This window comes from Dipodomys ordii, unplaced genomic scaffold (genome assembly GCF_000151885.1).
Source record: "Dipodomys ordii isolate 6190 unplaced genomic scaffold, Dord_2.0 Scaffold5, whole genome shotgun sequence".
NCBI classification, from domain to species: domain Eukaryota; kingdom Metazoa; phylum Chordata; class Mammalia; order Rodentia; family Heteromyidae; genus Dipodomys; species Dipodomys ordii.
The window spans coordinates 27,822,222-27,847,233 of NW_012267221.1; the positions used below are offsets into that span (position 1 = coordinate 27,822,222).

Genomic DNA, 25,012 nt, shown 5'->3' on the forward strand with positions numbered 1-25,012 from the left:
TTGTTGAACTGACTTTCTGGACATTTTTGCTTACCTCCATTATAGGAAGTCCCTTGATAGAAACCTTGAATGCAATATTCTACGGTCTGACATAGCTCAGGTATTTCTTGTGACCTAGTGAGTTCTTGTGATGTGTACAGATTAATCTAATTTAGTAATTTAGACCTTTTTTTGGCTAAGAAAATCCTAAGAGCCTGAATCAGTAGCTTCATATTGGATTTGAACACTCAGGGATGGAAGCAGTGGACCTTGCTTGAGACAATGTACAGCCCAGGATTCAGCCCTAGGTGCGCCCCCTGGTGGCTGGGTGCCTACCTGTTCCTGAGCAGGTTGGATGTGCACAGCAGTCGTGGTTGTCCTCTGAGCAGTCTGCTCTACAGCGCTGATAACTGGTTCTCTCACTCTGGCCATGTCAACTGCAGCAACCACAGTCGCAACAGCTGCACTCTTGTCTGTGTCTTGTTTCACCTGGATTGGGAATGAACAAACACGAATGCTTTTAATAATGGCACACAGGGATGGGTGAGAACGTTAACAGCAGTGACTCTGATCAAGACATTGTATTCATAAACGGCTTTGTTAAATGGCAACTCCTTTGTATGACTAAAGATAATTAATTTTTTAAAGAGGTATAGCCTTGCAGAAAATGTAAACACAAAGGGAACTGGGTGATTTGGAGTAAAAATGATTCCTGCAGAACTTATCATTGCCATAGATACAGCCTTATTACTGCAAATCTCAGATATTAAGACCTTTGTTGTAATGAAGAATGCATTTACAAAGCATGACAACCAAAATTTGTCTCCTGTTTCACGGTTAGTTCGTTCATTGATGCTACTCAGGAGCCTCAAGTTCTAGGTTGGCTTTTTTGCTCAAGGTTAGAGCTGTATCACTTGCGCCATAGTTCCTCTTCTTGCTTTGTGGTGGCTAAGTGGAGATGAGAGTCTCACAGACTTTTCTCCCTGGGCTGGCTTTGAACCAGAATCCTTATATCTCAGCCTCCTGAGTAGCTAGGATTACACGGGCGTGAGACACCAGCACCTGGGTCCTCTGTTGTGTTACAGTCATGTCCCTATGCATTTTACTTTTAGCCTTTATACACACTGTTTCACACCAGAAACTGGAGCCGAGAATCCAGAATGTAAAGAAGCGAGCAAAGTAGAATACCTCCTTAGTGCCCGTCGCCACAGCTCCCGCTGCGAAGGCAGCACTGGCTGACACACTGGCGGCGGCGCCTGCTGCTCCAGTGACAGTCACTTGCTCCTGGACACCGTATCTCCCCTCCCATCGCTCTTCTCTCTTGATCTGAGTGGAGCTGGTCACCGTCGTCTCTCTCATCTCCCTCATCTCAGCCTCAGTGGAGGAGGCCACATAGCCTTCTTGTTTCCAAGGAGGAGGCACCTCAGGGCCTGTGGCCAGGGCAGGTGTCTGAGTTCTACGGACGAGTAATGGTGACCGGACAGATCTGATGGGGGACGTGGAGATCCTCCCGGCTGGAGACACAGATCTGCAAAGCCAAGGGCAGAGGTCAGAATGCCAAAGGCAAAAACTCCAGGAGGTATAATCAGATTTGGATAATGGGATGAAAATCTGGAAGTTCTTTAAGGCAGAGCTTTTAAATGCATGCTGCCATCACCTATCCAGAGGGTAAAGAAGATACTTGAAAGTAATTTAAGTCTCAAAGCGTTTGTTCCCCCCTTATCTGTTGTAACCCTGTAAAAGAGTTAGATTTAATTCTAAGCCATTTAAAGAATTTTGTGCCCTGTCTCACCTTCTCACAGTGGGAAAAAAGTGGTGGGGATGAAGGGGGCAGAGGAGGGAGGTGAAGGAGAGGTCAAACAGAAGCAGGAGCTTCTTTAATAGCCAAAGAAGGGGCACCAGAAATCTAATAATCATCCCTAAGTTTCTCTCTAATCCCAATTCTGGCCAGGAATGGAAAGATGTCAGGTAGGTGGTAGATGAAGAAAGGTTTCTGTAACCGGAATGTTTGTGCCTCTCTAGGCTGAATGAGCTTTCTTCTCCTTCTCTGCTTCCCTCTCTCCTTCCCTTCTTTTAAGATGTCCCATGACTTTAACACATCTGTGTTTTGTGAATATCCAGGTCAAGAGGTAGGGCTCTTTAAAACAGAACCCTCTTGGTTCTGCTAACCTTTTTAGCTATGCTAGTTTGAGGCTGCTCCTTTTAACGCCCCATATTTATATCCATACATATTGTACTGGATTGAAGACTTCCTTTAAATAACCTTAATAATTGCTGTAGGAATTGGTTACTTTGAAATTTAATGATTCTGTGATTTTTTTTAAATTAAATTGATAGGGTTTTCTTACCAATTAGTTTTAATTGTTTGCTTTTTAGGTGTATCTAAAGTACAAACAGCAGGAGTCAAAGAGTATGGACACTAAAAGCTGGCATTAAGAGCCTCTAAAGAAATTTCTGATCATTTACAGCAATAATTCTGGCTATTGGTCAACTATTTTAAGATTAAAAAAAAAATCAAGGTGAATTTAATTTTTAAATTAATAAATTCCCTCTAGGTGGCAGTATTGTCTCATTATATTTTGACTACTGCATATATAAAAAAGCATTTTTAATGTAGCCTGGCACTGTATAGAATATTTAGTTTACACTGAATATAGGCAAAACAATCATTCCAATTAAGCTCAGGCTACAATGGCTATTTACACTAAATTATAGAGTAATTTAACAGAATATTATGACATTAACTTGTTCCATGAAAAAAAGATTTAATCATTTTCTTGAAGTTTTTGGGTGTATGTGAAAATTAGCTTAAATTTTATAAATGAAACAATAATCAAACTAAAAAGCTATGTAAGGGACATGCTTCTATTCTGAAAATGATTGCCTTGGAAATCTAACAAAACCATGCTAGAATGACATAAGGCCTACAGCAATTGAAGAAAGGCAAAGACAGGCGTGTCCACATTTCCTCTGGTGCTTTGTTCTGGCTGTACCTAGTAAAGTGGGTTTCATTCAAAAAGAGTTAAAGACATGATTAGCATGACATGAGTGATTAGCAGCCACAGGTAAGTGCGTAACTGTGAAAATCAATGTAATTTGAGTCATTATAGGAAAGTGCTTATTTTTGCACTTACAATAAAAAATAATCACTTAGTCACAGCTAGAAACCACACACCTCACCCAGTGAAATATGACTTCTTTATCTACAGAAAAATTCGAGATTAGGGAATTTTAGGAAGAGGTCTATCTGGGATAACTATTATTTTCTCCACAAATTGCCATTTCTGTTTTCCAATTATTCTAAAGTAAATTTGGAGGACCATGTAACTGGATGCTTACTAATAACTGGTAATAGTAAGATGGTCAAAATGCTTCCATGGGATCAGGATAAATCTGCAATTCTAAATGACCCTTTGCCTTGGAAGTAAAATACAGCAAGGTTATTATCTCCCCGAGGGATCACATTTGGCTTGGATTAGGATTTCATGGTGTGCAAAACTTGGAGTTAGCTTGAGAAAACACTATTTTATTTGAGTGATAGACATGCTTTTAAATCTGAGCTTTTGTTCAGGATTTCACATTAGACCTTGTCAGTAGCTTTCACTTTTAAGTATCCCCAAACAATAAAGATTAGAAAATATCTAGCCTTTATTATATATAGTTAGGGGCATTTACATTAGCTCTTCTGTATTACTTTGTAACTTTTCCAATCTGTATTTTTTTTTGTTAAAATTAGTTTGTGGGACTTTCCCCTGTGTTTGGTATTCTAGCTCCAGGTGCTGCTAACATTGCCTCCAGACTGATTTGCATTTTTCTTGTTTAGTCTTGTCAAACATAAATATGTTGTAGTTATACAGGCTATGGGCTATTATGATATTATACATGAAACATTTCTTTACAAATGTACTATTTGACCTTGCTTTTGGCATATGCCATATGCATATATATGTGCTATATATATGCCATATTTATGACTCTACTCTAGAAATGAATGCCTTAGAAATCTATCATCCATCTATCTATATATCTATGTATGTATCTATCTACAGTGAATCTGCAATCTACTTTTGCAAAGTTCTCTCTATAAATGGTTTTCTTTTCTGTCTGTCTGTCTCTCTTTCTCTCTGTTATGGTTTTTTCTTTTAACTTTGTAATTAATCTGAGATTTGTTTTGTAAATGATGTGAGGTAGAGGTTTATGCTTGCTTTCTTCCACATGGAAAACAATTGGGATGGTATTCATTCCTCTCTCTTTCTCTTTCTCTCTCTGTTCTCATGCTGGGTTTTGAGGGTAAAGCATGGAGTTCTCACTTGGCTTTCAGTTTGAACTACTATTCCACTTCCTGCATTTTGCTGATGAACTGGAAATAAATGTCTCTGAGAATTTTCTACCCCAGATAGCTTCAAACCTCGGTCTTTATATCTTAGCTTCCTGAGTAGCTAGGATTATAGGTGTAAGCCACCAGCCCCCAATTGATAGTATTCTTTATTAAGTAAAAGAGCTGCTCCTTTCCTGGAATCAGAAAATCACTTAATTTAAAAACAAATACTTTAATAGGGATATAGGTGGACCCATTGCAACAATGAGATGTACAAGTCGTTATGTCGAAAAATGAACTCTACCATTTTGGCTGAGGGGCGGTGGGAGGATGGGAAGGGATGGGAAGGGGAAACAAAGGAGGAGGCAACAATGCTTGATAAGAAATGTACTCATTATCTTGCCCATGTAATTGTAACTCCTCCATAGGGTATTTTCACAATTTAAAAAATACCTTGTATACTTAAATATATTTTTGTTCTCTGATTTGCTTTGAAGGTATTGTTCTATTCATTTTGTATTCTCTTTCCTAATGCTGGGTATTGAACCAGCATCTCATACAAGCTAACTAAGTACTCTTCCTTTGAGCTACATCCAGCCACATCATATTATTTTGATTATAGTAATTTCACGGTAAATTTGAATATTTTCAGGTCAACTATTGTCTTATTCTGCATTGAATATTTTTTATTGGCAGAGATATTATGTCTGCATGTTTCTTATTCCATTAGTCTTGATTAGGATATACCTTTTTGTTTGCTCAAAATTTGCAGATGTTTTAGTTGATCATATTAAAAGCATCATCATGTTGAACTAGATCCAAAAATTTCAGTTGCTGTTGGTAATTTACACGTGATTGTGTAATTTCTCAGCTCTGATGAGACAGGCTTACTTAACTAAGCATTTTCACTAAGCATAAAAAATCCACTTTATTTCTAGAAAAAAATGAACATAATAATATGCAAAATATTTCAAAGTTTACTTTTTAACCTGAGCATTTGGATAGTTATTTTCAGTTTACAAGGAACATCTCAAGTAATTATCTCACAACATACCTTGAGATCATTCTCTTAAATCTACAGTTAGAAAGAACTAAGACTTCTAACTACCTGACCTCTAGTAACTTACAATAACATTGAGGATTACAATTCTTAAGTGTTGTGAATATTTAATTGACAGTATAGGTAGACTGTCAATCAGATGTCTGACATAGAGGTAGTGATGCATTTACATGGTGATTACTTCGCTTTTGCTAATTACTGCTCTGTGTTAAGCTGTTAACAAGTGATCTGGCTGACTTGCTTTTCATTTCCCTCTGTCACTTTTTGGCTCCCAAATCATATTATGTGTTGAAGAGAATATAACTAGGAATTCAGAGATGGAGTTTATCGAGTTCTTCTTTTCACTTGTAGATATTAAATTTTTAATTTACCTTCGCTGCGACATGCTGCATTTTTGTGATGGTATGAAACCTATTTAAAAATGTAGAGTGAATCTTTACCTGACTGGAGATGGGGTTGGGGCTCGCACGTGTCTGACGGGAGAGGGCGAGTGTCTTATCGGTGATGGGGACTGCTGACGAGCCAGCTGTGCTTTGGCAGCAATAGATGGTGGTGTTGGAGACCTTGACTTTGGCTTTGGAGGTATCCTAGGAGGTGTTTTATGGGGCAGCTGTTGTCCTGTGGCACCATCTATGACCATCTCCACTGTTGCAATTGATCTGGCATCAAAGTGGGCTTCAATCTTCTGGAAAAGATGACACAAAATCCATGTTGAGGAGCAATAGCTGGAAGGTGGTGCACACAAGCTAGAAGGCTGGGCAGCAATGGCATGACTTAAAAAAATACATTTTCAGGGAAGTCAAGAGGAGGCAGGGCAGACTAATGGAGAAAGAAAGGCAGGGTGGACCAACACTGACAAAGAACATGTGTGAAAATGGCACCAATCAACTTGAAGGGATAGGTGGGGCTGAGAAAGATGGGGGAGAACATTGTCAAACATTGGCTGACAAGCAATGTGCTGTCTACCTTATGTATGTAACTCTAACCCCTCTGTACATCACCTTGATAAAATTAAATAAAAAAAAGAAAGTAATAAAAATAAATAGATTGAAGATGGGGAAAAAGAAAACTGGGGGAGAATAATGGAAGGGGTGTCATTGGTCAAGATACAGTGCACTCACATGTTGAATTGTTACCCTTTTTACAACAGTTTAGAGACAATAAAAAATTAAAAATACCTTTTCAATTCGGGTTTGTCTTGTTTCTGAAATCTGAGCAGTCGAGACAATTGTCTTTGTTTTTTTAGCCGGTACCACTTCTTCACCTGGAGAAAGATGAGTAAAATGACAGGGGAAAGAACCATTTATTCTAAGAGACTGTTAACTGTAACAAGTTTAACACAAATTTCTATGAGTACCTGTGAGGACAAATGCAGAACATTTTGAATTTGGTATAAATATGTTAGATTTTTAAAATAGATAGCTTTAAAATAATTTAAAGGAAAATTTAAATGCCATTATCAGCCAGGCACTGGTAGCTCACACCTAAAATCCTCTACTCAGGAGGCTGAGATCTGAGGATCATGGTTCAAAACTGGAGTAGAGGAGTATATAAAAGTCTGTGAGACTCTTATATCCAATTAACCACCCAGAAAGTAGGGAGTGGTTTGGCCAAGTGGTAGAGCACCAGTCTTCAACAAAAAAGCCAATCAAGAGCAAGGCCCTGGGTTCAAGACCCAGTACATACTCTCTCTCTCTCTCTCCCTCTCTCTGTCTCTCTGTCTCTCTCTCTCTCAATACACACACACACACACACACACACACACACACACATTATTGCGAGTGGTATGTCATTTGAAACAGTTCCCAGTTTATGATGATGGGGTTAAAAACTGCAGATTGCTTCAGTACTGAGTTCCTTCCTAGAACCAGAACCATAGACTGGCGGCTGTTGATTTCAGATCTTGGCATTTCCAGGGCTGTGAGGAGGGGCAGCATGAACTGCCAGACCCCTACTTAGTCCCAGCTCAGGTGTCTCTCCCAATCCCTTCTCCTCCACCTCCAGCACTGACCTTGAACCAGTAATTCTGCAGTGGAAGTAGCTCTTCCAACGCTGTTGGTGGCATTCACGGAGTAGGTTCCGGAGTCCTCCGGGTATGCTTCTGCAATCAGTAAGCTGTAGAGGTCACCTTCTTGTGAAATTTGGAAATCAAGGGAGCTCTGGATTTCGGCTCCGTCCCGGTAGAACTTCACCACAGGTGTAGGGATTCCTGTCACTCGTACTTGGAGACGCACTTGGCTTCCTTGTCTCACGGTCATGCTCTGCAGTCGTTGCGTGAAGTTGGGTGGCGCTGTCTCTGCTACAAGGGCCAAGGAAGAAAATAAAAATCAGGCTTGGAAGACATCAAATTCCTAGGGTGATGTGTGTGTGTGTGTGTGTGTGTGTGTGTGTGTGTACTGAGGCTTGAACTCAGGACTTGGGTATTGTCCCTAATCTTTTTTGCTCAAGGTTAGCACTCTGCTACTTTACTACCAGCTCTTTACATGGTTAACTGGGGATAAAAGTCTCATGGAATTTCCTTCCCCCAACAGGTTTAGAACAATGGTCCTCAGATCTCAGCCTCCTGAGTAGTTAGGATTACAGGCATGAGCCAGCAGAGCCAGGGTATTTTTAAACAACCCCAGCTCAGATTTCAACTCCAGACGATGATTCACCAATGCAACCCCCTTGACTGTCCTTGAACCCAGATCACCCACCAAATGGTGGCAAGAATGGAGCCAGATCACACCATGTTATCCTGCTATGTATTTTATTGTGTTTAATTCATTTCTCTTAGCCATTCTAGGCTAGCACATGTGCTTTCATTTTTAACTCCTAAAGGCTAGACTAGAGCTTGTTGTACTATTTCTAGAGAATCTTTTCCACACTTCCCAACCTCATATTTTGTATAATTAACATGTTAAGACATCTTTGCATACTTTAAGTTGAATTAAAATGAATTCCAGTGTTTAGTAAAATGGATATATACTGACTTGGAGATTCACTGAACTTTAATCTTTTCCAATTTGATCACTATTCAAATAACCCAAATATTTGTTTATATTTAAGACATGAATCCCAATAATGACTCGATTTCATGCTACTAATGTTATAGAATGGAGGACTTTGGGGTTGACTTTGTTTAAAGAAATTTTTGATAAGACAAATGGAAAGAGTGAGTTTGAGGTGTTTTTGAATAAATAATTGAAAGATGCTGTCAGTCCGTTTTCCATTTCCAAGCTTTGGGTTGCTTGTGTTTGTGTGCTTTCTGTTTAGGATAATTTTGGCCCTGGGATTGGACACAGATGAAGATATAGTAACATCATGGGTTTCATGCAAGATACTGTTATATAATGTGTAAAGTATCTGGGTATGCATATTTTCCCAGATAGTGAAGGATGGAGAAAAACAAGAGAGGCCTTTAAGATGGATGAGAACATTTCGGGAGGGAAATGGAACCATACATTTGAAGAATAAATATTTGCCTGCCTTTTTTGTAGTATGTTTGCAGTATAACACTGTAAATGTTGTGCATTGTTGTTGTTGTTTTTCATGGCTGCCCAGTCTACAGATCATCTGTGGATGGTGGGATCAACCTGTGGGAATTCCAGGTAAATATCTTGTACCCCCTGCTAGGTTTGTAAACAAGGTTTCAAGCCTTTGTACTTGCCCAGAAATGTGATTTTAAATATTCCCTTAATATACTTTTGAGTGTTTAATATGTGTACCAGGACAGTGTTTTTCTACTTTTGTGCTGCATTTGGAAAGGAGAATCAAATTCTTTAAGTCAAACAACTTTGCCTCCTTCGGGTCAAGAGTTGCCTCTCCCTGTGCTTGGTCTGGACCTCTCACAGGGATGGGCAGGCCACTGGCAGCCTACCTGTCACGAGAAGCTCAGCAGTACTAGTCGCTTGTCCAGATCCATTGGTGGCTCTCAGGGAGTATCGTCCACTGTTGGCTTTAGTCACGGCGGGGATCATCAATCTAGCGCGGCCATCGCTAAATGAGATCTGCACACCGGGCAGAGTGGAAGTAGAAATCACCTGGCCATCCCTAAACCAGCTCACCTCAGGAACTGGGAAACCTGGAGGGAAAGAACAATTTGTCTGTATAGTCAAGTGGGTACTCGAAGTCCTCTGCACTGTCCCATCATGCCCAGGGCTTTTGCCTGCCCTGATAAAAGCCAGTGTGCAAAGCCATTTAATGATGTGACAACCGGGCAGTGACATGCCAGACATCAACTTGCAGGCCACATGCTTAGGAAGGCTCTGTGGAAGTCAGTACTTCTACTTCATGAAGACATGATTCTCCAAGAGCCTCAGCTATTGGTGTTACAGAGAGGATAAGAATTTTCATCCCCTGCCCTTCTGCCCAGGGCTCAATATGATTTAATACACATCATTAAAATCATGAAAATGGAAAGGCAAGAAAGAAAGCCAATTAGAAAGCAGCTGGTGTCTTGTTTGGAAACACTTGGGGAACAAAAGCTGCAAGGGGTCTAACAGTTGCACTGGACAAAGGCAGGAGGACACCTGTCTTTCTCCACTGTGTCACAGGGATACGGTCTTCCTGAGCGTTCCTGCTTTCAAATGTACTCATAGTAAAAACACCGTAGACAGTCAGTGTCTCATGTAAGTGACTAAGCCAAACCTATGGCAGAGTTGGACTTGTAAGTAGCAAAACCAAAGTCTTCATCTACCAGTGAAGAACTCTGTCACTGGTCTGCTGTTTTAAGTACACTGAAACTTGGTGTGTTCCAAAGGTCATAAGGCTAGTTCAGGAAATGATTTACTTTGTGTTTGACTTAATGCTTGAGTTAGGGGTTGAAAATAACTGAATAAAATTTCCCTGGGTTGGTTCTTAGTCAATCTCTTCCTATAGCAAAATGAAGAGTTTATGAGACTAATAATTCATATGCGGTATATATATATATATATATATATATATATATTATTTTTCTTTTGGTACCTGTCCTGAGGCTTGAACTCAGGGCCTGGATGCTGTCCTTGAGTATTTTTGCTCAGGGCTTACTTTCTACCACTTGACCCATAGTTTCACTTCCAACTGTGTGTGTGTGTGTGTGTGTGTGTGTGTGTGTGTGTGTGTGTATGTGTGTATGTGTGTGTGCATGTGATTAATTGGAGATAAGAGTTTCAGGGACTTTTCTACCCAGGCTGGCTTTGAACTGCATCCTCAGATCTCAGAATCCTGACTATTGTGTGTTTTATTTTGTTTTGTTTAATCTCACTTTTCTTCCTGTTTTTCTCTTTGTTCCTTTTCTTCCTTCCTTTCCCTTTTAACTATCTTTAAGTAATTGTACAAAGAAATTGTCATTCAACAAAGCAGTTTTTGAATACAATACATCTTGATCAATGTCACCCCTCTCAATGTTAGTATACTTAAAAAAATATTAGCACTTGTGTGATCTGCTCGGTTTAGGAGTTATGGAACATTCTAAGGTACATCACTAAATCATTCAGAAGTCACTAAGAACTCATTATATGAGAAGATAATTGAGTTGGTCTCCATGCAAAGACAAATGAATGATTAAATGATTTTTGTGCAATGCACATTAAGTATTAAGTTATGAAAAGATTGATGCATAAGATAGAAAAGGCAATATAAAAGGAAATCTTATTTTATTTTTATTACATACCATAAGGTTAAAAAAAACAAAGAAGACAATGTACCATGAATTAAAGGTAAGGCATATTTTTAATTGATCCATGTAATATTGGATAGCCAGATACAATACTAGAAAACAAGGGTTAAATAATTTTGAAATTATTTACAATATAGCTCATTAAAATCTTCATTTTTTTCATAAGCTGATAGGCCCCTAAAATTATGCACTTTCTGGAAATGTATACTTTCTGGACTTATCCTTCATTGATTTATAAAGAAGGAAAAGAAGAAATAGATGAACTTCCTTTTAAATAAAATTGTAGGATCAAGATGCCTTACATTCACAAACTGACATGTTAAACTGAAACCCCTTTGTACAATGACTTGAGAATAATTTTTTTAATTAACAAATATAATTCTAGGGAGAATGTTATTTACATGTTTTATTTTTTGTCATTTCAACATGATCAGAAAGTCTTTTATTCACTAGGATCGCTTAATGAAGTTATTAAGAGTTAGTTCCTCACTGAATAATTATGCCTCTTTGGAAGGCTTGACATACTGTTATTTCCCATATAAAATAACTGTGGTTCAGGTGTGCACACTATCTGCCCAGCAACTCTGTGGCTGGCACCCGACTGTGCTAGGGTTCTAGACTGCAGGGCTGGCTCTGTAGTGGAATCCAAATATAGAATGTTCAAATTCGTTCCTTCATAGTTGCTGGATTTTGACAGCAAATTATAATCTAATGTTAATTTTTTTGCTGTGTGGAATTATAACTATGAATAAACCATTTTTGAGTCATTGTACTGTCAGCTTTTGTCAGTATTTCATGAATGGTTTTGTCCTTATTGAATGACCCTAACAATTTTACAAAGAGAAAACACGGCTTCAACTTGGTGTCAAGTCTTCTGAAAAAAAAACATTCCTTTATTAGAGAGGAAGCAGAGAAAACAAAAGCGGGACTTCTGTGTGAACTTACCACTAACGTGAGCCTCAAAGGCTGCGGTACTACCCTCCAGTACCACAACACTTTGTAACGGCTGCGTAAACGTCGGTGCTTGAGTAGCCATCTTTTTAGGCACTCTGAAAAGGAAGAGGAAAATCAGTGAGTGTGTCAACACCAGGGCCCCCTTCAAGCTATTTTGTAGATGACAGAGACACACATTTCTCCAAATGGATTGCTCCATTAGCCTTCAGTGGCATTAAAGTGTGGGTAGCCTTCCCCATCTTGGCTTGGATTTGAACAGCTGCCCTTGGAGATGACCCGAAGACTAACAGAAATTAGCACATTTAAGATGAAATGGGGGGGGGAAATTAACCAAACATTAAAGAATGTTCCAGGGTGGTCTATTAGTGTTATCAATGGTGAAAAATAAGGTTGAGTTGAAAAAAATAAAAAAAAAGAAGAGCCAGAATAATGTGGGAGGAGTGAAGAGTAATGTGACCAGTGAACAGTGATGATCAATTTGATGTATGAGAGACTTTTTTTTTTCTTTTTGCTGGACTGGGGCTTGAACTCAGGCCGTGTGTGCTGTTCCTGAACTTTTTTGTTCAAGGCGAGTACTTTACTACTTGAGTCATAGCTCTACTTTTGGCTTTTTGTGGTTAATGGAAAATAAGAGTCTCATGGAGTTTCCTGCCCTGACTGGCTTTGAACCACAATCCTCAGATTCTAGACTACTGAATAGGTATTAATGTAAGTAGAAGATGTGCAATACTGGCACCCTACAAGAGACAATTATTTTTAAAATATGTTTTACTTCCCAATAGTTTTCTCTTGTTAGGGGTTCATAGTCATCAATTCAGTCATTGTCTGATTGCTTCAAATCAATACCAAAATTTAATATATAGACTTTACCATTCCTTTACTGACCTTATATGCTTTAGCAAGCCTTATCAAATATACACACCTTTTCTAGACAGTAGAGAATGCTTTCTATTTCTTAATACTTCTTCATGCTATAACTATGTAATTAATGTTACCATTGTTGAAGAAAACATTCAGAAAAAATTTAATAGGCAGGCCAAATTTTAATATAGAGCTGAAAGCAAAAGTATTGGCTTCAGTTCTTAACATGGAATAATTTGCAAACTCTGAATAATGGAAGCCTGGTGGGAAATGGAGGTGAAGTGAAAAGTCCTGTGCTTTATAACATAAAATATTCAACATCATGACTATAAAATTCGTAATTAAATCTTTTTCTAAGTAGAAGAAAGTATTTTATCAGTTTCAGAGATTCTGTGAAAAAATTTCTGATGCATACATTCCTAATTATTCAACATGACTCTTCTACTGTTCTGAAATAAAAAGGCAATTTCTGAATTGTCAATAGCTTTGTTACTATTTCTTCATGAAAGTCTTTGCGCACCAAAGCGACATGGAGCAATAATCTTCTTGGTGCTAATGCTGCACCTTACTATAACTTTTGACTTAAGTTACAAAGTAAAGGCAATCAGTTTTTTTGAGACAACATTCATATGTAGGAAATTCATATAGTGTTTAGAAAGGTTTTTTCATGAAGCTTTTGTCAAGAAATCTCTCCTGTAATAGGTTATCTTCAGGATAAACAATTTTTTTTGTTCCTAACTTTCCTATTAACAAGCTAGTATACCTTCTAAAACTAGAAATCCTCTTAGAAATATAACAATACTGTGTATCTATGCATTAACAGCATTAGAGACTGGTAAACTAATTCCAGGAAGGTATAAATTATAGTGGATTTAGAAATTGAAAGCTTTTTATTTCTTCCTCTTCCTAGCACTGACATTTATTGCATATCATATAACTAGATTGTGAGTTGAATTGAAATGCATAAGGAGATTCACAGTAATTTAGGAAACAATGCTATAGGCTTATTCCAAATTTCTAAAACATTGTCATGAAATGGCCTAAAGTAGTCTCTTATGTCTAGGGTCTAGGTGAATTTTGTTGCTTTAGTACTTTGCTTTTTAAAAAAGAGGCCTTTGTCTAACCAGGCTGAAAGGTATGCATCTAAAATGTCATGCTCCCAAAATAAACTCTGCAGCATTGAGTGACAGCAGGCAAGTGTTCTGTCACTCGCCTGCAACTGATACCTCAAGCAGTTGATTCCCTTAAAAAGTCATCAGGGTGTAGCTGATACCACATGCATTTTATCAGAGCTATTCTTGGTGTGTCTTGCTTTATCACTGAGTAATATAACCTTGAACATTTTCAACAGACATCAGGTCTGTAAAAGAAAGCAAACACTTCTCTCACCACTTCAGATCCCAAGTTTTAGAAAGTCAAGTGCAGTTCAGCAATCTGAAATATTGACTGTGCGGACAGTCTAACGAAACCATTTGATTTCAAAATAAAAAGCAAGGCAAAGCTCACACATTTCAAAATGGAATTTAACAAACACATTTAAAGTAGGGGGTCAAAACCAGCAACGGAAGAACTTAATGCACAAAACCAGTCGGCAGCTAGACATCAATAAGAAAGTAGGTCTAATATTTAAATAGGAAAAGTGGCTTCCCACTCACCTGATTGCTCAAGAGCGCCTAAAAAGGGTGGGACTAAGCCCAAAGTTGCTTCTGAAACGACGTCCTATGTAGAGTTGGTTTTTCCGACCATCTCCGACATGAATCGGTGAGCCTCTAAACCTAAACAAAACTACACAGTCAAGACTGTGTAGTTTTGCTTTCCTATGCAATCCCTACACCCGAGGCGAGGTGGGAATGCGCGACTGCTCCAGAGCCAGGGGCTGGCCGGGCCTTATATCCACCAGATCTGCTGACAGCCCCACATCTTCCCGAGGGGGCCTGGTGATTGGTTCCCTTCTGAAAGCATGACGGGAGAGGACCTATTTGGTAGCCTCACTGGAACCACCTGTTCTTCTGATTGACGGTGCTAAATTTAGTCCCTTCCAACAGGCTTTACCAAGGAAATGGAAATGTATTTAAAAGGAACCTCATGGAGGTTGAGTAAAGAGCATGTGTTTCCAGCGTTAAGGATATGTCCATGAGGGTTTGAAGCAATGATGTAGCGATAGGTAGCAAATGTGGAGGATTATACAAAGCAGCCCCAAATCTGAAGTCTGAGCCCTGTGAATCAGGCCCTGCTCCCATTCCCTGCCCCTCCCCCCTCCAACCAAATGGACCTGTCAATCATGCAGCAGAGCAAGAGCTTTACCTCCTAAGGCTTCATCTTTGAAAAATCAGTGGTTATAAACCTTAAAATTGAAGGGACCTCATTTGTACTATACACATTCTCTAGAATCCACTTGTACATTGGGGAGACTTAAGCCATATTAATGAGTTGAGTATTTCACAGCTCTGCAAAAGTTTAAGCTGAAAGGCAAAATCTGCACTCAGCATAGAATTAGTCTTTTTAAAACAATGACTTACTTCACTTTTGTCAGATTTCATTTTTGTCTGACATTAATATTTACAAATACACATGCACTGCCTTTTAATGAGCAGTCAAGACTTAGGTCTAAATTATCCATACAGTTTTTTTTTTTTTTTTTTGTCTTCCCGGTGCATAAAGGCTGCTCTACTAATCTCTGGAGTTTGCTGCTACTAATGGGAAGTGGCTAAGGGATGATATAGTTGCTATTTTAGGACTGAATTTCATTTCAGACAAGGGATATTTCAAATGCAAAAGTGCATACCAAAAGACCTTTATAATGAGGCTCAGCTGAGAGATGCATAAAACTCTTAGGAAAAATTGACTTTATGGATAATAGAGACTGTTATCAATAAGATAGACTAAAACCTTAAAATTTAAAATTGTTTCTCTATGTCTATAATAAAAATATTCTGGAATATATTGACCTCAGGCCTTTCATCTTCCTTTTTATACCTTGCAGTTATTTATGTAGTGATTAACTTATTAACATTGAACAGAGCTTAAATTTACCAGCAACTGATTTGTGCAGCTCTTGACAAACTGACACCAGGCACTTATTTAAACATTTTGCTCCTGTATAAGTGGTATTATATGTATGGGTGGCTTCATTCTCTTCCTACCCTGTCATAGATCAAATCAGCCATAAGTCTGTTTCATTGCTGGAAACAATGTTTGCTGGAACTAAAGCTAGACCATTTTAATAATTTTGGAACTAGAGTTAATAACTGAGTATAATCCTGATGCTTATGTCATAATGACACAACATAATTCAAGAAGCTCAATAGCCAGGAACATAGGCCATATGTTATAAACTATAGTAAATATACAATAAAAGGTTTGTTTTACTAAGAATGCTATCTAGCCAGTATTCTTGGACTTTTCCAGATCTTTAAATATTGTCAAGATCTTTACTTTGGTCATTTACATTCTTATATAACATTTAGGGATAAGTAAAGGAAGAAAGGAAGGAAAAGGATGGGAACAAGAAAGGAAAAGAAGGAAAAAAGTAAGTTCTGATATACTACTTGGGAAAGAGGGCTTTGACTGGATTTGTAAACAGTATCAAACAGTATCAATCATGACAAGGACTGATCTTAAAATTAAGTATGCCACAGTTGGAAGACAATACACTGGCTCAGTGGGAATGAGCTGCTGGTCAGATTTAGTTAGCTGATACAGTAAGATCTCCATTTAGTTCTCCAGTAGTAAGGAGGGGCCACACAGATAATCTCAAACAGCTGGAAATTCAAATATAATGCCTACTTAGTTTTAGAATGTATGGTATGATTTTCTCTTTGAAATTTGTACTCAGTGTAATTTAGTAAGTATTTAGCATATGTTCAGTTCTGAAAACTATTTATTATGATTTCTGTATGCTGTCATTTATTGACTTAACAAATACTTATTGCAAGGTAACTTTGTGCTTAGCATTGTATTAGATGATGGCTAAACAGATCTAGAAAAGAATGGTGATTGGACTCTTTGGAGATCATGGTTTGAATAAACTCCTGAAGAACATATGCAGAATCCAGGCAATTCTAAATGGTGTGTTTCAGCCTTTTGTATTACATGGAACCATTTCCCAGGGGTCAGAATTATTAGGAGTCACTGAGGAAATGAGTGCAATTCGTTGTTTTTGAAAAGATGATCACATCATGTAGCCAGAGCTGCTTCTGAACTCATAATCTTCCTGCCTCAGCCTCTGACTTCTGCGATTAGAGAGATATGCTGCCATATCTGGCTTTAAAATTTATAATGGTTTCTCCTTAATATAATCATCTATGTCATGTGTATATGTATATTTATAGAACAATGGTATTTGTAGGGCCTTGTGCATACTAGGCCTACCTCTGAGTTATATCTCTGGCCCCTAATAAAGTTTCTAAGGTTAATGTAAAAATATGTTCTGAGAGAAAAGAGCAAAACTAATGCCTCTTGTAATGACTTAAAACTTATATATTTCTATTGTGTTAAACACAATTAAGATATTGAGATTACAATACATGACACAGATGAAAAATCTCTGCACTTTCAAACGATTCCATTTTACTAAACACAACTATATCTACTTATTTAAGATCAGCTGAATACTTTCTGCTCATAAACACATCAGAGGTCTGGGAAGGTGGCTTAGCAGTAGAGTGCTTGTCTAGCATGCATGAAGCCCTGGGTTTGATTCCTCAGTACCAAACGAACAGAAAAAGCAGGACGTGGGCCTGTGGCTCAAGTGGTAGAATGCTAGCCTTGAGCAAAAGAAACTCAACGGACAATGGCCAGGCCTGAGTTCAAGACCAGTACTGGCAAAAACAAAAAACAAAAAAAAACAAAAAAATTAATCCAAACTGAAATATAGGCTTACTGCAGAGTGAATTTTACACAAGGCAGCAGAAGAAAGCAAATGCAAGAAGTGCATAGGAACATAGATGCTGAGCCAAACCAACTTATGCTCAAGCATGGCAGCCTACACTCTTCCTGATGAAGGCAAAGTTCACACGGAACATGGGAGGCAAGAGATGGTTCCTTCAAATTTAGGGAAAGACTTTTTGTTCCATTGTAATTACGTTTTTGCCCCACTATAATTTTTCCCTATTATAATAGCCTTAGTAACAAAATTAAGTGGATTGATTTCCACAACTACTTATCAGTGTACTAACATGACCATTAGCCCCCATTAAGATAATGTCATCTAAAAGACAAAAAAAGAGATTATTTTAGACATGAATGAAATGTTTATTTAAAAAGTTAAAGCCTTATCTGGATATGAAGGTTCACATTTGGGCACTTGGGAGACTGAGGCAGGAAGGTAGCAAGTTCGAAGTCAGATCCAATCTCAACACCCACATTCGCACCCACTCCCTTGCTCCTCCACAAGGTTGAAGTTGAATTTTCTTGGCAGCAGTGACTCCAGGGACACATAGTATTTTACTCCTACCCTGAGTTGGTTTTAGGAAACTCATTTAAGTCTCTGATTTGTCAGTTGTAAATTGGGGCTTATAATATCCACTTCAAAGAACTGTTGAGATGATTAAATGACAGAGCACACATGACAATCCGACACTTGGGTATTTTGTGTGCTGCTGTTGAGTATGGATTAATTATCTTAACTACCCTATCTAATATCCAGGACAGTGTTTTCTTAAAATAAAAATAATCTCTAAGATATCCAAAAGTATGCTCATAGTAATACATCAAGTCCTTCCCTGAAGGACTTTAGAAGGTTACATGACATTTATATGTGGATTAAAGCAAAGCCTAAGCAATAGTGGAAATCTTAAAAAAGAAATGAACTGGGTTTCTGGATGCCTGAAACAGGAAACGGTAAACCAGATCAGCTGACCCACCTGCAGAGGCACACAGGAGAGGATATTGCCAGAAATAATAAGCTTTATACATGTGGAAGGGAGTCAGCCTGGCTCCTTTCATCCAGGAACCTACAAGAATAAGCTTGTGATTAAGGAATCTTCCATTGCTGAAATGGATTTGGGAGCTAAAAAATAAGTTATGGTCTGAAATACAAAATCTAAAAAATGAAAAGAATGGATATTTACCAAATGCCAATAAAAGCAGACATGATTACCTGCATTTAGAACAGATATATTTTAATGTGTTTCATATATTAATGGGTAGATCTTCCAAAAGTAAGAGAACATATATCGAACTGAAATATGACAATCACCTTGAAGACAGCTCTTGATTGCCTCAAAACACAAAAGAAAGATTGAGAATATTTAGACTATTTGAACATTAAACAATAAATAAACCAGAGATGGTGGCTCATGCCTAAAATCCTATTCAGAAGGCTGAGATCTGGAGATGAGGTTCAAAGCCAGCCCAAGCAGCAAATTCTGAGACTTCCCTGCAATGAAACACCAGAAAACTGGAAGTGGAGCTGTGGCTCAAAGTGGTAGAATGTTAGCCTTGAGCAAAAGAACTCAGGGACACAAAGTTAACTCTAGGATTTCTGGTTTAAACTCCTGGGATACCATAGTGCCTCTAACTGAGTTATAGGGTTTGAGTTTGAGATAACGTCTATTATGAACAAAACTAAGGTATCAATGGTTTTTGGTTTTTATTTTTACTTTTAATTTTATAGGAAAATTGAGCAGAAATCCCCAATACAGTTTCTCTTATTATTGACATTAGTTAATACATAGGGTAGTACATTTGTAACCATTCATGAGCCAATATAAAATATTATAAACCAAAAGCCACAGTTGACACTAAGATTCACTTTGGGTATTATATGTTATGCTTTTAAAAAATGTATACCATGGCATGCATTCATCCATGCAATATCATGCATAGTAACTTCAACCCTAAAAATTCTCAGAGTCTCTTTGGTTCATTTCTCCTTGCTTCTCTCCTCATACTTGTTGGCAATCATGGATCTTGTTGTTGTCTCCATATATTTACCTTCTTAATAATCTAATACAGTTGGGACTATACAACACATAGCCTATGCATTTAAGATTACTCTGTGTATGTTTGTGTTGTATCTTTGCAGCTCATGTATTTTTCTTGCTGAATAGTTCATTGGATGCACAAAAGTTTTTTTTCATTCATCTATTATTGAAGGGCCTCTTCATTGCTTCCACATTTTGTCATATAACCAGGTTTTATTTTTCTATTCACCTGGATAAAGATCAAGAGTGTGATTTCTGGATTAAATGGTAAGAGTATGTTTAGTTTTGTAAGAAAGTGCAAACATGTCCTCCAAATGACCTTACCATTTTCATTCTTACCAGAGATGAATGAGAGTTCCCATGGCTCCATATCCTCCTCAGGATGTGTTATTGCCAATGCTTTGTATTTTAGCCTTTTACTTGGAATAAATTCTAAACCATATTCGGTCAGAATAAATAAGAACTTTGGGATAATTAGTATGTATTTCATAAGGAGCAGAAAACTTGAGGGGCAAAGAACCATATCATGGTTTTGATATGGCTCCTTAGCAGCAAACTCTCTAGGTAAATGAGTGGTTTTCATAGACTAGTTTCCTAGGATGAGAATAATATTGGAGCTTCTGGGAAATCAGAAATGAGAACTGATTTTTTGTTTGTTGTGTTTTGTTGATCATTGGACTTGAACTCTGGGCCTGGGCTCTGTTCCTCAGCTCCTCTGCTCAAGGCTAGAGCTCTACCACTTGAGCCATAACCCCACTTCCAGTTATCTGGTGGTTAAATGGAGATGAGTCTCACTGACTTTCCTGGCTTTGAACCATGATCCTCAGATCTCAGCCTCCTGAGTAGCTAGGTGTGAGCCACTGGTGCCCAGCTTGCTTTTTTTTTTTTATTGTGAAAATACTGTACAGAGGGGTTACAATTACATGGGAAAAATAATGAGTACGTTTCTTATAAAGCATTGTAGCCTCCTCCTCTGTTTCCCCTTCCTATCCTCCCCCTGCCCTCCCACCCAATCCTCCTCCCCCCCAAAGTTGTAAAGTTCGTTTTTCCACATAACGACTTGTACATCTCATTGTTGCAATGGATCCACCTGTATCCTTTTTTAAATGATTTGTTTTTTCCCTTCCCCTCCACAAATTTTACCAACCTAAAATACAGTGAAAGCAGGGATTATACCATGGGGGAGGGACACTTTTTCTTTTTCTTTTTTTTTACTTGGGGCTTGGGTACTGTCCCTGAGCTCTTCAGGTCAAGGCAAGTGCTGTACCACTTGAGCCACTTCCGGTTTTCTGTTGGTTAATTGGAGATAAGAGTCTCATGGATGTTCCATACTATGTCTAAGTGTTAAAAAATGCCTAATGCAATTATAATTTAGAGTAATAATAGCTGTTAAAGAAGGCTATAAGCTGTACAGTATTAATTGGGGCTATGGGCAGTTCCACATATGATCTACACTTGGAAATATTGTTACTGCCCCATAAGACTTTTAATATCTGTCATTTTTATCTAAGTGGACAACGAGTTCTAATATTTCATACTAAAGCAAGAAGTAGTACTATTGACTTAGGGGCAAAAACTTATTTAAGTTTAGTTTCTGTCTGAAATCTTTGGGGGAAAAGATCCATTTTAAGTTGTAGGCATGCATTCCATTGACTCATGTGCTGTACATGGGAGAGACCATGACCGGCCACATAAGATTTTCCTGTTTTCATAGCAGCTGATCCTTCTTGTTTCCTTGCTATCAAGACAAAAGCACTTTCAGAGTTGGAAGGATTTTACTAGCCAGGAGCCAGTAGCTTATGCCTGTAATCCTATCTACTCAGAAAGCTGAGTCTGAGGACCACAGCTCAAAGCCAGACTCGGCAAGAAAGTCCATGAGACTTACCTCCAATTGACCATAAAAAAAAAAAAAAAAGCTGGCAGAGGAGTTGTGGCTCAAGTGGTAGAGAACTAGCCTTGAGCACATAAGCTCCGGGACAATGGCCAGGCTCAGAGTTCAAGCCCTAGGACTGGCAGAAAAGAAAAAGAAAAAGAAAAAGAAAGCTATTTCTGTGGCCACTAATTATCACAATCACTGAATCTTGTCAAGATAAGCAAATATAGGGAATACAGGAAGGAAAATATGAGGAAAATCTAGGAAATATAAAAATTATTCTGAAAATAAATGTAAAAACACAAGATGTGCTTTAACATCTCCAGGTACCATAAGGAACCATCTTTGAACCAAGTAATTGATAGCTCTGTCCTAGCCCTGTCAGTGTAGAATCACATCTTCTTTCTGGGGTTAAGTGAGTCTCATCTAACACTTTGTACTAAAAGAAAAAAAGTATATATATATATATATATATATTTGAAGTTACTAAGACTCATACATGTAGTGTTTGAATATGTTTATTTTCAGAAGTATTTACAATGTCAGTTCTTTTTTTTGAAATATGACTAGTATCTAAATTGTAGCAATAACAAGTAGTTCTCTTAACTGAAAAAGAAAACAACCACAACAACAAAAACCAACAAAACCCCATAAAAACCAAAACCTGTAAAAGACTTTTTTTTTTGCCAGTCCTGGGGCTTGACCTCGGGCCTAGGCACTGTTCTGAGCTTCTCTTGCTCTTTATCACTTGAGTCACAGCATCACTTTCTGGCTTTTCTGTTCATGTGGTATTGAAGAATTGAACCCAGGGCTTCATTCATGATAGGCTAGCACTCTATCACTAAGCCACATTCCCAGTACAGGAGCAACTTTATGTCAAGATGCCTGTCATTGTTAAACTCTAGTTCCTTCACAGAGAAGGATCAAAGAACTCAACAAGAGGAGAAATATGTTCTTTAAGTTCCAAGTTCCCATGCTCTGCTAAGGATCTCAGCATCCAGAGTGAAACGGTTTTGCTCCTGGTGACCATAATGTAGACATTTTGAGAGAAGAAATGTGGAAGTAGACAGTCCTATAAGCAGATAGCTGTTGATTGCACATGCATTTAAGGACCTCTTATTAAAAAAAAAAAAAAAGATGTTACCATCCACATTTTTTCTGGAGTGTGAAGATCTCAATCTGAGGAATTTTATTGCTTTTCATTTTATATTGTTATTAAATAGAGGAATTTATCTGAAATTTTAGCCCTCAAATAGCTCTCAAAGTTGTTCAACAAAAACTAATCTATCCATCATGGAAACATCCACTTTTGATGGAGAAGAAGATGAAAGAGCAAGAGGAGGAGATAAAGAAAAAAGGTAAAAAATATTTGTGAAGCCCACATGCATTGCTGAATTTTATTTTCTAAGGTTTGCTGAAATATAATTGTCAATCATAACCAAGCCTGTACTGAGTTATATTCTTTTAAAACCATGGCTCTGCCACTGCACCTTTGATACTTTCTGAAGATACTTGGAGTGACCAAGGCATCCAGTAGGTGAAGACCTTGGATACTAACGGATGCCCTGCAATGAACAGGCCACTCCACAAAAGAATGTTTAACAGTGCCAGGATTGAGAAGTCTTGCCTTAAAGGAATACATCACAAATATCACTTGAGTATGTACAGTATCCTCAGTATCCTTGATTTTCTCAAAACTCAGGCACAATGCTTTTTATGTCAATGTTTTCTGGTCTACTAGTTCACTAGTTGAATAATTGCAGAAAAACATTCTAACACATCAAAGGACATGAAAATATCTTTATTGCATACAGGGACTAAGATCAGTTACCAAGTAATATACACCAATGTTATTTCGTTGTGATTAACTGACATAAAACCAGACATGAAATCATCATTCACTACAGTTTGGATTCTGTTGCTGCAAAGATATAGTTGCTTCTATTCGAAAACAATGACATTGCCCTGCCCTTCTGGCTCACTTTGAAAACTGATGGTTCTGAGAGCTGGTGATGCTATTTGGGCCTTTCTTATTTGGCCCTGGCCTGTGAGAGTGTGTTCCTTCTTATTTCCTTTGGTTGAGCCACACTGGTGAGGCTGAAAGCGGGGTCAGCAAGAAAGGGCTGAGTCACTGCTTGATCACAAAATCAGACTTTCCTTTTAGGTATGTTTTAGTTAAACACATTATTTCCTATGAAAATTTTACAAAAGCATTGAAAACAATATCTGAAGACGTTGGGCACTTAATATATTATTCAGGCTAAAGTTTCATTTGGAAGAAAATTGATGAACTGTGCTGTGTTTGTCATTACGTTGGTCGCCTTAGGGACGTGTCATTAAAAAGTGACTTAAACAGATTTTCATCCTTGAGGAAAATCAAAGTGAAATCAAAGAAAATCAAATCAGTGAAATCAATGAAATCAAAGTAAATCGAGTGAACTCAAATAATTTTTAAAGAGCCTTGATTTACACCAACCATCCAGATAAAAGCATTACCCATTGCATATAAAGAGCTTGGGTTGCATTTCTCCAGAGAATGACAAAATCTAATACTAATGAAGACTTTCCTTACACAGGGATAAATTTTAATCTTTTATTATATGTCATATTTTCAGTTATTTCATCATTCAAAGAATTTGTTTTTATTATAAAGATGATATACATAGGGGGCTACAGTTGCATAAGTCAAGTACTGAGTACATTTCTTTTCAACAACGCCACCCCTTCCCTCGTTTTCTCCCAGATTTTTCCCTTTTGAATAACCTCTCCCTTGAAATTTTATGGTTCTTTTCCAACATACTGTCTAGTAAGTATCACTGTTGAATAAGTTCACCCTTTGTTCCTTTCCCCTTCCCCTCCTCAAATCAGATAAACTTACATACAAGACAGAAGGTACAGAAATCTGTTGTTATTAGAGTTCTTGGTTATAGCCATTCTAACTGGGGTGAGGTGGTATCTCAATGTTGTTTTGATTTGCATTTCTTTTATGGCTAGGGAGGTTGAGCATTTCTTCATGTGTCCATTGGCCATCCTTCTTTCCTCTTCAGAGAAGTTTCTATTTATTGGGCAGTTGTTTCTTTGAGGATTTGTTGTTGGAGGATTTAATTTTTTGAGTTCCAGGTATATTTTAGATATGAGACCCTTGTCCGTTGTATGGCTAGTGAAGATCTTCTCCCAATCTGTGGGCTTTCTATTGATCTTGCTAGTTATGTCCTTTGCCATGCAGAAGCTCTGCAATTTCATGCAGTCCCATTTGTCCAACCTTTCTTTGATTTGTTGTGTTTCTGGGTCTCTTTTAAGAAAACTTTGGCCTTGGGGGTGGGGAGAGATGGGAAGGGATGGGAAGGGGAAACAAAGGAGGAGGCAACAATGCTTGATAAGAAATGTACTCATTACCTTG

General features: G+C 38.0%; 1 protein-coding gene across 1 annotated transcript in view; it reads right to left on the minus strand.

Annotated features, from left to right (window-relative positions):
• The window catches only part of Ttn (titin), a 281,635-nt gene extending 266,958 nt beyond the window's left edge, over positions 1 to 14,677 (minus strand). The window contains exons 1-8 of the mRNA XM_013027532.1: positions 14,469 to 14,677; positions 11,944 to 12,047; positions 9,217 to 9,420; positions 7,369 to 7,656; positions 6,536 to 6,621; positions 5,798 to 6,042; positions 1,168 to 1,507; positions 316 to 468 (exon numbers count right to left, since the gene is read on the minus strand). Of these exons, the coding sequence (XP_012882986.1) occupies positions 316 to 468; positions 1,168 to 1,507; positions 5,798 to 6,042; positions 6,536 to 6,621; positions 7,369 to 7,656; positions 9,217 to 9,420; positions 11,944 to 12,034 (1,407 nt within the window). The 5' untranslated portion in view covers positions 12,035 to 12,047; positions 14,469 to 14,677. The remainder of the gene's footprint in view (positions 1 to 315; positions 469 to 1,167; positions 1,508 to 5,797; positions 6,043 to 6,535; positions 6,622 to 7,368; positions 7,657 to 9,216; positions 9,421 to 11,943; positions 12,048 to 14,468) is intronic.
• Between the last annotated feature and the right edge of the window lie 10,335 nt (positions 14,678 to 25,012).